At 43.8% G+C, this 14,151-nt stretch overlaps 1 protein-coding gene and 1 pseudogene across 5 annotated transcripts in view; both read right to left on the reverse strand.

The window, feature by feature from the left end:
- The window catches only part of CEP85 (centrosomal protein 85), a 44,074-nt gene that overhangs the window by 19,688 nt on the left and 10,235 nt on the right, over positions 1 to 14,151 (reverse strand). For 4 of the 5 annotated variants that reach the window (XM_009233390.4, XM_002811235.6, XM_054539624.2 and 1 more), the window contains exons 4-6: positions 3,409 to 4,103; positions 1,433 to 1,566; positions 902 to 1,019 (exon numbers count right to left, since the gene is read on the reverse strand). In XM_009233390.4, coding sequence (XP_009231665.1) covers positions 902 to 1,019; positions 1,433 to 1,566; positions 3,409 to 4,103 — 947 coding nt within the window. The remainder of the gene's footprint in view (positions 1 to 901; positions 1,020 to 1,432; positions 1,567 to 3,408; positions 4,104 to 14,151) is intronic. The other variant, XM_054539639.2, reaches the window with a different exon arrangement.
- LOC112130869 (small nucleolar RNA U3) lies at positions 12,073 to 12,166 on the reverse strand (annotated as a pseudogene).

A 14,151-nucleotide genomic window follows, 5' to 3' on the forward strand; every position in this document is an offset into this window, starting at 1 on the left:
CATCAGTAAATTCGAAGAATTAACTAGATTTTATTTAAGGCACTTTCCACTCTTAACATTCTGATTCTATGAGACAGGATACTGCCTTAATTAGGTAGCAAAGCCAGTGCTATAACCTGTCAAATATCCAACATTCAAATCCTCAAATTGCAGAAGCTTGGTCAACAAAGCAGGCTTCTTTTCAAACTCTCAAGCCCCACAACCATTGATTTCAGTGAGAATATTATCTTCTTCAGCTGCTCCTAGATATGGAGGATAAAAATGAGAATGGCCGGGTACAGTGACTCACGCCTGTAATCCCAGCACTTTGGGAGGCCGAGGTAGGCAGATCACGAGGTCAGGAGTTCGAGACCAGCCTGGCCAATATGATGAAACCCCGTCTCTACTAAAAATATAAAAATTAGCCAGGCATGGTGGCAGGCGCCTGTAATCCTAGCTACTTGGGAGGCTGAGGCAGGAGAATTGCTTGAACCTGGGAGGCAGAGGTTGCAGTGAGCTGAGATTGTGCCACTGCACTCCAGCCTAAGTGACAGAGCAGGGAAAAAAAAAAAAGAGAATGGCTCTAAATCCTGCATTACCTTTGCCTCTCTCTCCTTTTGGCCAGGGCTAGAAAATTAAGACTTCTCATAACATCACCCAACTCTAGGACCTTACTATCTACCTTTCTTCCAAGTATGTCTTCACACCCAGGCATCTGGACTTTCACCTGGTTCTTAGCCTTTTCTGCCCCCACAAGGGCATGATAAAGGGTGCTTTATAAATTAGTATGTTTACTCTTTGAGGACAGGGACACTTAAATCACTTGATCTCTTTTCTATCTCCTGGATACCTAATGGTGTCAAGCATAGGGAAGACACTGAGTTATGACAAACAGAATGCCATCCTGATGGCCAATACTTACCTGTAGCCTCAGCAAGCAGACATCACCAAAGGGGGCAGGGCGGCCCAAGAGGGCACTGTGGACTTGCAATTCGCTCTCTCGCACTTTCTGCTCCAGCTGAGAGATGTGTTTCCTCTGCCTGCACAAGTCAGTAGAATCAGGTCAGAGTCCTGATGCTAACCCCTCACAATACGAGCCCCTACTAAGTACAATCCCTATTATGTAAGCAAGATCTTAGATTCTGGATATCACTGTTTTCTGAAGGAAGAAGAACAAATGAGAAAGGTAACTGAGGGGAAATGAGGAAAAGATCAGAAGCAATGAACTGGCTACCCCCTTTAGGCACTCCCTAGAGCCCCTAAAGAAATACATAACTGGCATATTATATTAGTTATACATACGACTAGGCTGCTTATCAAACTACCTCCACCATGAGGCAAGACATGGACCTAAACAGAGGAGGAATGCTTTGCTCTTGGGAAGACTCCATTAGGTGTCTTCAATGGGGCCTGGGAGAGTAGTCTGGCTCTGTGGTACCCCTTGCCCTCTTACTTGTCAATAAGAAGCTCTTTTTCCTTCAGAAGGTGTTCATTACTATTCAAGATGCTGATCCACTGTGCTGGCTCTAAGATGGGCAGTGAAGGAGCAAAAGCAGCAGGATGGTGGCAGATGGCTCCGTTCTGAAGCTGAAAGGCAAGTAGGCCCAGATGAGCTTGATCTTGACCCATACACGCCGGAAAACACCTGAGCAGTAATCAGCTGGGTCTGCAGTCAAGGCCCAACTTGGCTCAGCCTAATGAGGCCCAATGTTTATGAAATAATTTTAGCTCTGAGGCATGACTGGAAAGAACCTGCCAGGAAGGGTTCTGCCAACTGAACACTCCCTGTTCAAAAAGGCTCTAGTTTCTAAGAAAAGGTCAGTTATCTTTTATTATCTAGCAACAGAGGCAAACCAGGAGCTAGGATGTCCTCACCAACCAAGGAAGGGGAATATGTCTGCTCCCTTCCTTCCCACTCTTCAGCAGCACAAGGATTTTTTAAAAGAAAATATGCTGGGCGCGGTGGCTCACGCCTGTAATCCCAGCACTTTGGGAGGCCAAGGTGGGCAGACTGCCCGAGCTCAGGAGTTCTAAACCAGCATGGGCAACAGGGTTCGCCCGAGCTCAGGAGTTCTAAACCAGCATGGGCAACAGGGTTTGCCCGAGCTCAGGAGTTCTAAACCAGCATGGGCAACAGGGTGAAACCCCATCTCTAATAAAAAATACAAAAAATTAGCCGGGCGTGGCAGCATGTGCCTGTGGTCCCAGCTACTCAGGAGGCTGAGGCAGGAAAATTGCTTGAACCTGGGAGGTGGAGGTTGCAGTGAGCTGAGATCACGCCACTGGGCGACAGAGCAAGACTCTGTCTCCAAACACACACACACACACACACACACACACACACACACACACAAAAGAAACAAAAAAAAGAAAATATAGGCCAGGCGCGATAGCTCACCCCTGTAATCCCAGCACTTTCAGAGGCTGAGGCAGGCAGATCACAAGGTCAAGAGTTCAAGACTAGGCTGGCCAGCATGGTGAAACCCTGTTTCTACTAAAAATACAAAAATGAGCTGGGCGTGGTGGCACGCACCTGTAGTCCCAGCTACTCGGGAGGTTAAAGCAGGAGAATCACTTGACCTTGGGAGGTAGAGGTTGCAGTGAGCCGAGATCACGCCACTGCACTCCAGCCTGGGCAACAGAGCAAGACTCTATCTCAAAAAAAAAAAAAAAAAGAAAAGAAAAGAAAATATGAAAGTGGTAGAGAGAACACAGGGGCTCAAAGAAGGTTTTCATATTTATTTATTTATTTATTTTTTGAGACAGAGTCTTGCTGTCATCCAGACTGGAGTGCAATGGCGCGGTCTCAGCTTACTGCAACCTCCACCTCCCAGGTTCAAGCAATTCTCCCACCACAGCCTCCTGAGTAGTTGGGACTACAGGTGCATGCCACCACACCTGGCTAATTTTTATATTTTTAGTAGAGGCAGGGTTTCACTCTGCTGGCCAGGCTGGTCTCGAACTCCTGCCCACCTCGGCCTCCCAAACTGCTGGGATTATAGGCGTGAGCCACTGCACCCAGCCTCAAAGATGGTTTTTAAACCCCAGCTCTACCAATTACCAGCTCTATGACCCTGGACAGATTATGTAGTCTAAGAACCTGGTAAGTTTCTACATCTACCTCATTAGTACACTATGAAGATTAAATAAAATCCTGTATGTGAAAGTACTTAGCCTAGTGACTGGTATAAATACGTTTTTAGGTTTTCCATTGTAACCTTTTGCTATTTTGGAGACCCTATCTGGTGCTTAATTTGACCACCAAACAGATTCAATGGCCAACAGCTCACAAGCCTATATTTCCTGTCTACAAACATCTTCCTTCTTTTTACAGCTATTTTCTTTAAGCCAAAATTCAAAGGACAAAAGCTATTACAATTCTAAGAACTGCACAGAACCTAGAAAATCCAAGGAAAGATAGACCTCTACCTGCATTTGCTCCATCTGTAAACGAATCAATTCCAGCTGCTGCCGACAAGTGCTGAGTTCACAAGATTGCTCTCGGGGATGCCAAGTGTCAGGACTCGGCTGCCACACCTGAGAGGGCAGAGGCTTGGAGAGCCCGGGAGCAGGCTGGAGTCCCAAAGGGAGGACCCCACTGCTATTAGAATGTGGTCCATTCCGCTCAAATACTGCCCCACTGCCCGGTGCCTTCTTGGCCTCAGGCAACACTCTGTACAACTCCTTACTTGTGCTGGTTCTTGGGTTGTGGAAGCGGACTCGGTGGTGAGGATCTGAATAAAGTGTCTCCATCATTGCCGACTGATTGAGTGTAGATTCCATGCTAGGAATATCAAACTTCCTCGCTTCTTCTTGTCTTTCATGGCCCACTGCTGGAAACCAGGACGGCTCAATTCCATTTTCTCCAGTAGCACCAGAGAAATACATGAGATCTCTAGATAGGGCTGGAGAATGTTTCATTGCACCGAGGTCTCCATTTCTTGTCATTCCCACACTTTCAGCCAACCCTGACAAAGGCAGTTTAGAGGAAGAGGGTCCAACAGGTGTAGAATTTGGCTTGGCAGGAGAGGTCCCTAAAGTAGAAGGCATCACATGGGCTGTTGGAATGGTTACGTGGCTTTTGATGGGCTGGAAAGGAGGACTGCCACTTGAGCTGCAAAAATCTGCAGAGAGAATAGTCTTCCATAAGTAAAAATTGAAGTAGCAAGCTTTCTTGAGTTTGAATGCTATGCCAGAAGCTCTCGGCCTGTCCTGAGACCAAGCAGAGAGAGCACCATCATCAAAAGTATCAGGCAGAAAGACACGGCAACCAAACTGGGAGATGTATGTTCCAGGATCTCAAATGCCATTCACAAGGTAAACTAACAAAAGGCAATAATGGCTTCACTTTTAACTTAGTCCTTTGTACTGGAATAAAAAAAAATCTTGTCAGTCAACAGACAAAGCTGAAAAACTTTAAAAAAGTTTTTTAAAAAATTTAAACTTTAAAAAAAATTACTTACTTAAGGAAAATGAGTTAGGTCCTACTCTTCTGGAAGCTGGACAACTCTCAGCTATAATCAAATCTAATAAAAATATCCTTTCCAAGAGTCACCAGAATCTTCTGTGACCTCCAAAAGCTCCCCCAGGAAGGTGAGCAACGAGTCCAAACTATCTGAAGAATGAAGCGAACTAGACAGTCTTGCTCAGTATGCAGGACAGGGAGTATGGCATCTGAGGCAGGATTCTGTTCTCTCTCCCATACCCCAGACCTGACTGCCTGAATATGTGAAGTTATTCTTAGTAACTCTCAGGTTTCACTCTAGCACAGTGAGCACTCTCAATTGGGTACACACTGAAATCCTCTATTTTATATTTTGCCTTTCACTTGTCCCCTTGTGTGTACCCAACTGTGTGTGTGTGTTTTTTTTTTTTTTTTTTAACTTTTCCTCCAGACTGAATTCGTGTTTCCTTTGGCTCCCGCCTGGTCTTGGGAGACAACCCTTGATTAGCCCTACTGCACAAGTTCACATTTCTACCTATTTCCAACTTTCAAGTACTACTCTGAGGGGGACTACTGCAAGCAAACAATAAGGGAGGAATGTGAGGTAACATACTTATCGCTTTCAGCAGGCAGGAAACTGAATAAGGAAACAAGGAATACCAATTTCTTCTCTTTTCAACTATATTCAGTACTCGTTCCCAAATCAAGCATATCTACCACGGAGAAGAGCGACTACCAACTTCTTTCTTTTTCTCCCCACCAACCAACACAGAGCACACTCAGATAACTACAACAAATACTATAATTGTTCCCAGAATTATGTGAGTATATATCAGCTACTACCTTCTCATTTAACAACTTTTTTTTTTTTTTGAAATGAGGTCTCACTCTGTCACCCAGGCTGGAGCACAGTGGCGTGATCACAGTTCACTGCAGCCTCGACCTCCCCAGGCTCAGGTGATCTTCCCACCTCAGTTTTTGCATTTTTAGGAGAGATGGGGTTTCGCCATGTTGCCCAGACTGGTCTCGAACTCATGGGCTCAAGCGATCCACTCGCCTCAGCCTCCCAAAGTGCTAGGATTATAGGTGTGAGCCACCATGCCCGGACTTAAGCAACTCTTTAAAAATATGGGCAAGCCACCTCACACCTGTCAGAATGGCTATTATCAAAAAGATGAGGCCGGGCACAGTGGCTCACGCCTGTAATCCCCAGCACTTTGGGAGGCTGAGGAGGGGGGATCACGAGGTCAGGAGATCGAAACCATCCTGGCTAACACGGTGAAACCCCGTCTCTACTAAAAATACAAAATATTAGCCAGGTGTGTTGGCACGTGCCTGTAGTCCCAGCTATTCGGGAGGCTGAGGCAGGAGAATCGCTTGAACCCGGGAGGTGGAGGGTGCAATGAGCCAGGATTGCACCACTGCACTCCAGCCTGGGCGACAGAGCAAGACTCCATCTCAAAAAAAAAAAAAAAAAAGATGAAAGATAACAAGTTTGGAGAGGATGCAGAGAAAAGGGAACTCTAGTACACAGTTGGTGGGAATGTAACACGGCCATTGTGGAAAACAATGGAGTATGTAGTTCCTCAAAAAACCAAAAAACTAAAAACAGTTACCGTATGATCCAGCAATCCACTTCTGGGTATATATATCCAAACGATATGAAATATGTATGTCAAAGAGATATCTACAATCCCATGTTTACTGAGTAATTATTCACAATAGCCAAGTTATAGAATCAACGGATGAATAGATAAGGAAAATGCAGTATATATACACAACGGAATACCAGCCTTATAAAAGATGTAAATTGTGTCACTTGTAACAACATGGATGAACCTGGAGGACACTAAGAGAAATAAGCCAGGCACAAAATGACAATACTGCACGTTCTTACTTATATGTGGAAGCTAAAAAAAACCTTGACACATAGAAACAGAGAGAATAATTGTGGTTACTAGAAGTTGGGAGCAGGGGGAATCGAGAGATGCTGATCAAAGGGTAAAACATTTCGGTTAGACAGGAGGAATAAATACTTTTAAAAAAAGATGTGCAAGCCTTATACTATATGCATAGTATCTAATTTGCTATACTGAAGATGATCTTGGGGATATATAAAAAGCCACACTAAAAAAAAACACACACACATAACAAAACAAAAACCTGAATAAGTTCTGATAATATGCATTAGTCTCTCAGGACCAAGAAAGAAATTTCTCAGTTAAAGGACCCAGTTTCTGATGTCTCACAACTTAAATATAGGACTAGTACACAAGATTAAGGCAGACTGCTAGTGATAAAGACTTCAAAGACTAGTAAGCAATACAATTTTTTCTTTTTTGGAGACAGAATTTCGCTCTTGTTGCCCAGGCTGGAGTGCACTGGCGCGATCTTGGCTCACCGCAACCTCCTGCCTCAAGCGATTCTCCTGCCTCAGCCTCCCGAGTAGCTGGGATTAAAGGCATGCTCCATCACGCCCGGCTAATTTTGTATTTTTAGTAGAGACAGGGCTTCTCCATGCTGGTCAGGCTGGGTCTTGAACTCCCAACCTCAGGTGATCCGCCTGCCTCGGCCTCCCAAAATGCTGGGATTACAGGTGTGAGCCACTGCCCCTGGCCCAATTTTTTCTTTTTTGAGACGGGGTCTCACTCACTCTGTTGTCCAGGCTGGAGGACAGTGGCACGATCTTGGCTCACCGCAACCTCTGCCTCCTAGGTTCAAGCGACTCTTCTGCCTCAGCCTCCCGAGTAGCTGGGATTACAGGAGCCCGCCACCATGCCTGGCTAATTTTTGTATTTTTAGTAGACAGGATTTCACCATGTTGGCCAGGCTGGTCTTGAACTCCTAACCTCAAGTGATCCACCTGTCTCGGCCTCCCAAAGTGCTGGGATTACAGGGATGAGCCACTGTGCTTAACCATAAGCAATGTGTTTTAAATCCTCCATAACAGCACCATAGTATCAGTTCTTACCAAGGGTCGCTGCTCCCATAGTATAATTACAAAACAGAAGACTGTGAGGTTGTAGCACGTGAGGGGTTGCTACCGTGAACTTTGCAATACGTCCTTCCATTCACCATCCATAGCACCACTCTCTCTAGATTCACCAAATTCAGTTTTGAGCCCACACCCCCTGCTGTGGTTTAAAAGTGTCTGTCCCCCAAAAGTTCATGTGTTGGAAACTTAATTGCCAATGTAACAGTATTAAGAGGTGGGGGCCTCTAAGAGGTGACTGGGTCATGAGGGTAGAAGCCTCATAATAGATGAGCAGAAGTGAGTTAGTTCTCAAAGCAATGGGTTGTTATAAAAGCAAGCTTGGGGCCGGGCACGGTGGCTCATGCCTGTAATCCCAGCACTTTGGGAGGCTGAGGCGGGCGGATCACCTGAGGTCAGGAGTTTGAGACCAGCCTGATCAACATGGAGAAACCCTGTCTCCACTAAAAATACAAAATTAGCCAGGTGTGGTGACGCATGCCTGTAGTCCCAGCTTCTCAGGAGGCTGAGGCAGGAGAATCGCTTGAACCCGGGAGGCAGAGGTTGCAGTGAGCCGAGATTGCACCATTGCACTCCAGCCTGGGCAACGAGAGCTAAACTCCGCCTCAAAAACAAAACAAAACAAAACAAAAAAAAACCAAGCTTGGGTTGGGCATGGTGGTTTACGCCTGTAATCCTAGCACTTTGGGAGGCAGAGGCAAGCGGATCATTTGAGGTCAGGAGTTCAAGGCCAGCCTGGCTAACATGGTGAAACCCCATCTCTACTAAAAATACAAAAATTAGCTGGGCGTAATGGCCGGTGCCTGTAATCCCAGCTACTCAGGAGGCTGAGGCAGGAGAATCACTTGAACCTAGGAGGCGGAAGCTGCAGTGAGCCAAGATCCCGCCACTGCACTCCAGCCTGAGTCACAGAAATAAGACTCTGTCTCAAAAAAAAAAAAAAAAAAAGGCAAGTTTGGCTCACTCTAGTGGTCTCTGCTTTTCCACCATGTTATGATACAGTACAAAAGCCTTCGCCAGATGCTGCCACTATGCCTTTGGACTTCTCTCTCTCCAGAACCCTGGGTAAAATAAACATCTTTTCTGTATAAGTTACACTGTCTCAGGTATTCTCTTATAGTAACCGAAAATAGACTAAGATAACCCCAAAATAATGCCAAAACCAAAGCCAAGAAGAAAAGTACCAACTGACCCAGAAGAATATGGCTTTTCTAATTTTTTATAGATGATAAATGGACGTATTAGAAAATTAAGGTGAGGTCTTTGTCCACATTTTTAACTTATCTATTGGGTTTATCTATTTATATTAAGTAAACTGCCTGATTCAGACTAACTGTGCTATGAAATGTAAAGTTACACCAGCGGTTCCCAACCTTTTTGTTACTAGGGAATGGTTTTGTGGAACACAATTTTTCCACAGACGATGGTTGGGGGGATGGTTTCAGGATGAAACTGTTCCACCTCAGATCATCAGGCATTAGATTCTCGTAAGGACTAAGCAACCTAAATCCCTCACATGCACCGTTCACAATAGGGTTCGTGCTCCTATGAGAATCTAATGTCACCACTAATCTGACAGAAGGTGCAGGCTCAGGCAGTAATGCTTGCTCACCTGCTGCTCACCTCCAGCTGTGTGGCCTGGTTCCTAATATGCCATGGACTGGTACTGGTCCATGGGCCAGGAGTTGGGGACCTCTGAGTTACACCGTAAGTCTGGTCTGTGGTTTAGAATATTTTGAAACGAAATAGCAACACTCATTTTCAAAGGGACCTCTATCTTCTACAATTTTCAAAGGCATTCAAAATTTAGTGTATGGGAACCAGGCAGGTGGTGCACCTCTGTAGGCCCAGCTACTCAGTAGTCTAACTCAGGAGGATTACTTGAGCCCCACCGAGTTCATGGCTATAGTACACTATGATGGTACCTGTGTGAACAGTCATTGCACTCCAGTGTAGGCAACATAGCGAGACCCATCTCTTTAAAAAATACAATGCATGAGATATGTGATTTTTATTTACAGAAATCTACAATTCCCAAAAACATTGGGGTTTTGCCATTTTAAGAATATAGTTCTAAATCTCTCCCCTACTTAACCACATTTTATGCCCCCTCCCCACCCTAAAAAACAACTCATTTTTGAGCAAACTTCCTTTCACAGTAAGGGTAGATTCAGCTATTACTAAATCTCAGTCACTTCAGTCTATACCTGAAGTGATTCAGTAGCCTGAATTATGCCAGTGACTATTTCAGTCTTTTGCAAAGAGCTGAAAGCATTCTGAACTCTTCAGTACCCACCTCTACTCTGTCCCTCCAGAATCTTCCAAGTTAAAACACCTTAGTGAAGAAGGGTGGAATCAAAAGCATGCCTATTCAATTTAAAGATGCAACAATGAACTATACTGTATACCAGTCATAGGGGTTCTTGTCAACTAGACTGCAAGCTAGATTCATGAACAAAATGTGTAAGAGTTAAGATTAGAGGCCAGGAGCAGTGGCTCACGCCTATAATCCCAACACTTTGAGATGCCAAGGTGGGTGGATCAGCTGAGGTCAGGAGTTCGAGACCAGTGTGGCCAACATGGTGAAACCCCGTCTTTACTAAAAGTACAAAAATTAGCCAGGCGTGGTGGCACACGCCTGTAATCCCAACTACTCAGAATGCTGAGGCAGAAGAATCGTTTGAACCCGGGAGGCGGAGGTTGCAGTGAGCCAAGATCACGCCACTGCACTCCAGCCTGGGCGACAGAGCGAGACTCCGTCTCAAAAAAAAAAAAAAGAGTTCAAGACCAGACTGGCCAACATGGTGAAACCCCGTCTCTACTAAAAATACAAAAATTAGCCAGGCATGGTGATGTGCGACTGTAATCCCAGTTACTCGGGAGGCTGAGGCAGGAGAATTGCTTGAACCCAGGAGGTGGAGGTCACAGTGAGCCGAGATTGGGCCACTGCACTCCAGCCTGGGCGACGGAGCGACTCTGTCTCAAAAAAAAAAAAATAATAATAATAATAATAAGTAAAAAAAACTTCTAGACCAATATCTTTGACCCCTATCTCGAGAAGACTATTACAACTTTAAAAGAATGCACTAGAAATATAAGTATTTTCCCAAAAGAATAAAAAAGAGTCACACACACAATCTGTGTATCAATGTAACTGAATTAAATACAGCTGGTCATTTCAATGGGGAAAAATCTAGACCATTGATGATTTTAAAAATATCTATTATTTAATCAAAATAAAAAGGTCCTATGACTGCACATGTAGACAAAACCTTAACAAGTGAAAATTAAATTAACAGAAAGATTTTTGATTACACAATTGATAGAAAGAATATTACACAGTCAGGAGACCAGAATCTGATAACCAGCTGTATGACGTTAGGCAAGTTACTTAACTCCTTGGGGAATTTTTGTTATTCACCAATCAAAATGAGCAGAGGCGATTTTTGAAGTCCTGTGTACCTCAAAATCTGATTCAATTCTACTCAATAGTTACTGAGCACAGTCCCCATTATACACATAGTTGTCAAACTATTAAAATTAATGCTAGGGGCTGGGTAGAGTGGCTCACACCTGTAATCCCAGCACTTTGGAAGGTCAGGGCAGAAGGACTGCTTGAGCCCGGAAGTTCCAGAACCAGCCTGGGCAAGATGGTGAGAACCTGACTCCACACACAAAACAAAACAAAAACAAAAAAAACTGGCTGAGTATAATGGTACACGCCTGTAGTCCCAGCTACTCGGAAGGCTTAGGTGGAAAGATCGGTTGAGCCCAGGAGTTCAAGGCTGCAATGAGCTTATGATCACGCCATTGCACTCAAGCCTGGGTGACAAAAAGAGACCCTATCTTTATAAAACAAACAAACAAAAACTAAAATTAATGCTAGATGTCTAGGAACCAGTAACAGTAGATGTGGTCCCCGCTACCCTCCTTTTTTTTGGAGACAAGATCTCACTATGTTGCCCAGACTGTACTCAAACTCGTGGGCTCAAGTGATTTTCCCACCTCAGCCTCGGGAGCAGCTGGGACTATAGGTACAGACCACTGTTCCTGGCTTTTTTTTTTTCTTTTCATTTTTAAATTTACTCCTCTCAGCTCATACCTATTTAAGAAAAACAAAAACCAAAAACCTTTATTGAAATACAATTCACACATCATACAATTTGCTCACTTGAGGTGTACAATTCAATGGGTTTTAGTATATTAACGGAGTTGCGTAATCACTACAATCAATTTTACAACGTTTTCATCACTTCAAAAAGAAAACCTCTTACCCTTTGGCAGTCATGCTGTTTCCACCAGCTTCTGAAGCCCTAGAAAACCATTAATCTACTTTGTGTTTCTGTACATTCACCTATTCTGGACTTTAGGCATTAGTTTGATCCTCATAAAGAGCACGCAACATAGATCCCTCAAATGCACAGTTCACAATAGGGTTCGTGCTCCTATGAGAATTTAATCCCGCCACTGATCTGACAGGAGATGGAGCTCAGGCAGTAATGCTCGACCTGCTGCTCACCTCCTGCTGTGTGGTTCCTAACAGGCCAGACTGGTACTGGTCCTTGGCCCAGGGGTTGGGGACCCCGATATAAAGGGAATAATGCAATATACAGCCTTTTGTGTCTGGCTTTTTTTTACTTCATATATAATGGTTATTTCATTTTATTTTCTTTTTCTTACCGGTGCTCTACACATTCAGAAAAACTTCTCTAGTAACACACTACAGAAATGATCCCTGAAAATACAGTCTTAGTATATATATATATATATATATTTTTTTTTTTTGAGACGGAGTCTCACTCTGTTGCCCAAGCTGGAGTGCAATGGCACGATCTCAGCTGACTGCAACCACTGCCTCCCGGGTTCAAGCGATTCTCTTGTCTCAGCCTCCCGAGTAGATTACAGGCATACATCACCACGCCCAGCTAATTTTTTGTATTTTAGTAAAGATGGGCTTTCAGCGTGTTGCCCAGGGTGGTCTCGAACTCCTGAGCTCAGGCAATCCACCCGCCTTGGCCTCCCAAAGCGCTAGGATTACAGGCATCAGCCCCTACACCTGGCCAGTATATGTTTTTAAGGTAGCATGTACCAGTATTTCATTTCTTTTTATTGCTGAATAATATTCTACTGTATTATATGGATATTTTATTCATTCATTCATCAGTTGTGGGTTTTGGATTGTTTCTACTTCTGACTATCATGAATAATGCTGCTACCAACATTTACGTACAAGTCCACATAAAAACTTGTGTATTCATTTCTCCCGGGTATATATCTATGAGAAGAACTATCAGGTCAGGAATAACTCTATGTTTAACCTTTCGAGGAACTGCCTGTTTTCCAAAGCAGCTGCAATACTTTACATTTCTACCAGCAATGCACAGAAGTTTCCATTTCTCTACATTCTCACCAAAAAGGCTGCTACAATTTAAAAAGAATGCACAGAAGGGAAATACATATGTATTTCCCTAAAGGAATAAAAAACAGAGTCACACACACAACCTGTGTACCAAGGTGACTGAACTTTACTTTTTTTTTTGAGACAGGGTCTCACTATGTTGCCCAGGCTAGTCTCAAACTCTTGGGCTCAAGTGATCCTCCTGCCTCAGCCTCCCAAGTAGCTAGGATTGTTATCTTCTGGAATATACCCATCCAAGTGGCTGTGGAGTAGATATTTTAAAATTACAACATATGATTATCAAAGTGACAAGTTTTGTGACTTTAAGAAACTCATTCAATCACTTTGAAATTCAGCCTTCTCATCCGTAAAATGGAAATAATTAAGACATATTATAGGGTTCTTAAGGGCTTTAGTGAAGTAATACAGAAAAAATTTATAGTATCTATCACAAAGCATACAATCAACAGTAGTTAATTATTATCATTAGGTTCTCTGCCTTCTAGAACTCACCAATCTAAATGGAAAAACAAAATGCCCTTATAAAGTATTGCCTGGCAATACTTAAGTGCGAAAACAAGTGGCAGAGATAATAAAGATACAAGAATGCAAGGAGAATGATATGACTAACGAGTGTAAGGGATGGGAAAAGCCTGCGGGACATTTGCTGGATCTTGAATAGTAAGAACAGCATAGCTAGGAAAGGCAAGAGGAGGCAGGCATCGCACACATGGGCCCAGATTAAAGAAGGAAAAAAAGAGCCCTGGTATCAGAAACCAAAAACCAGCTGGGTATGGTGGCTCCAGCCTGTAATCCCAGCACTCAGCACTTTGGGAGGCTGAGGCAATAGGATCGTTTCAGGCAAAGAGTTTGAGACCAGCCTGGGCAATATAGCAAGACCTCAATTCTACAAAAAATGAAAAAAAAAAAAAAATAGCTGGGTGTGGTGGCACCATGCTAGCAGTCCCTACTACTCAGGAGCCTAGGAGTTTAAGGCTGCAGTGAGCATGATGGCACTACTGCACTCCAGCCTGGGTGACAGAGTAAGACCATCTCAAAAAATAGAAACAAAACAAAAAACAGGACTGTACGTTCAGACTTGGTGACAGCAGGAAATACGTTTGAGTGGGTGGGATAGGGACGATCACAGAACTGAAGCCTCTGAACTTCATCGCCCAAGCAATAGGAGTTATTGAAGATTTACAGGAAACTATGAAATTAGGCTTTTAGCAAAAAATAATCTGGCAGCAGAGGGAAAGACTTGAGGCCAATTAACCTATCAGAAAGTTGTTTCAAAGGCTAGGCAAAGGGGCTCATGCCTGTAATCTCAGCACTTTG

The sequence above is a fragment of the Pongo abelii genome, chromosome 1 (genome assembly GCF_028885655.2).
Source record: "Pongo abelii isolate AG06213 chromosome 1, NHGRI_mPonAbe1-v2.0_pri, whole genome shotgun sequence".
NCBI classification, from domain to species: domain Eukaryota; kingdom Metazoa; phylum Chordata; class Mammalia; order Primates; family Hominidae; genus Pongo; species Pongo abelii.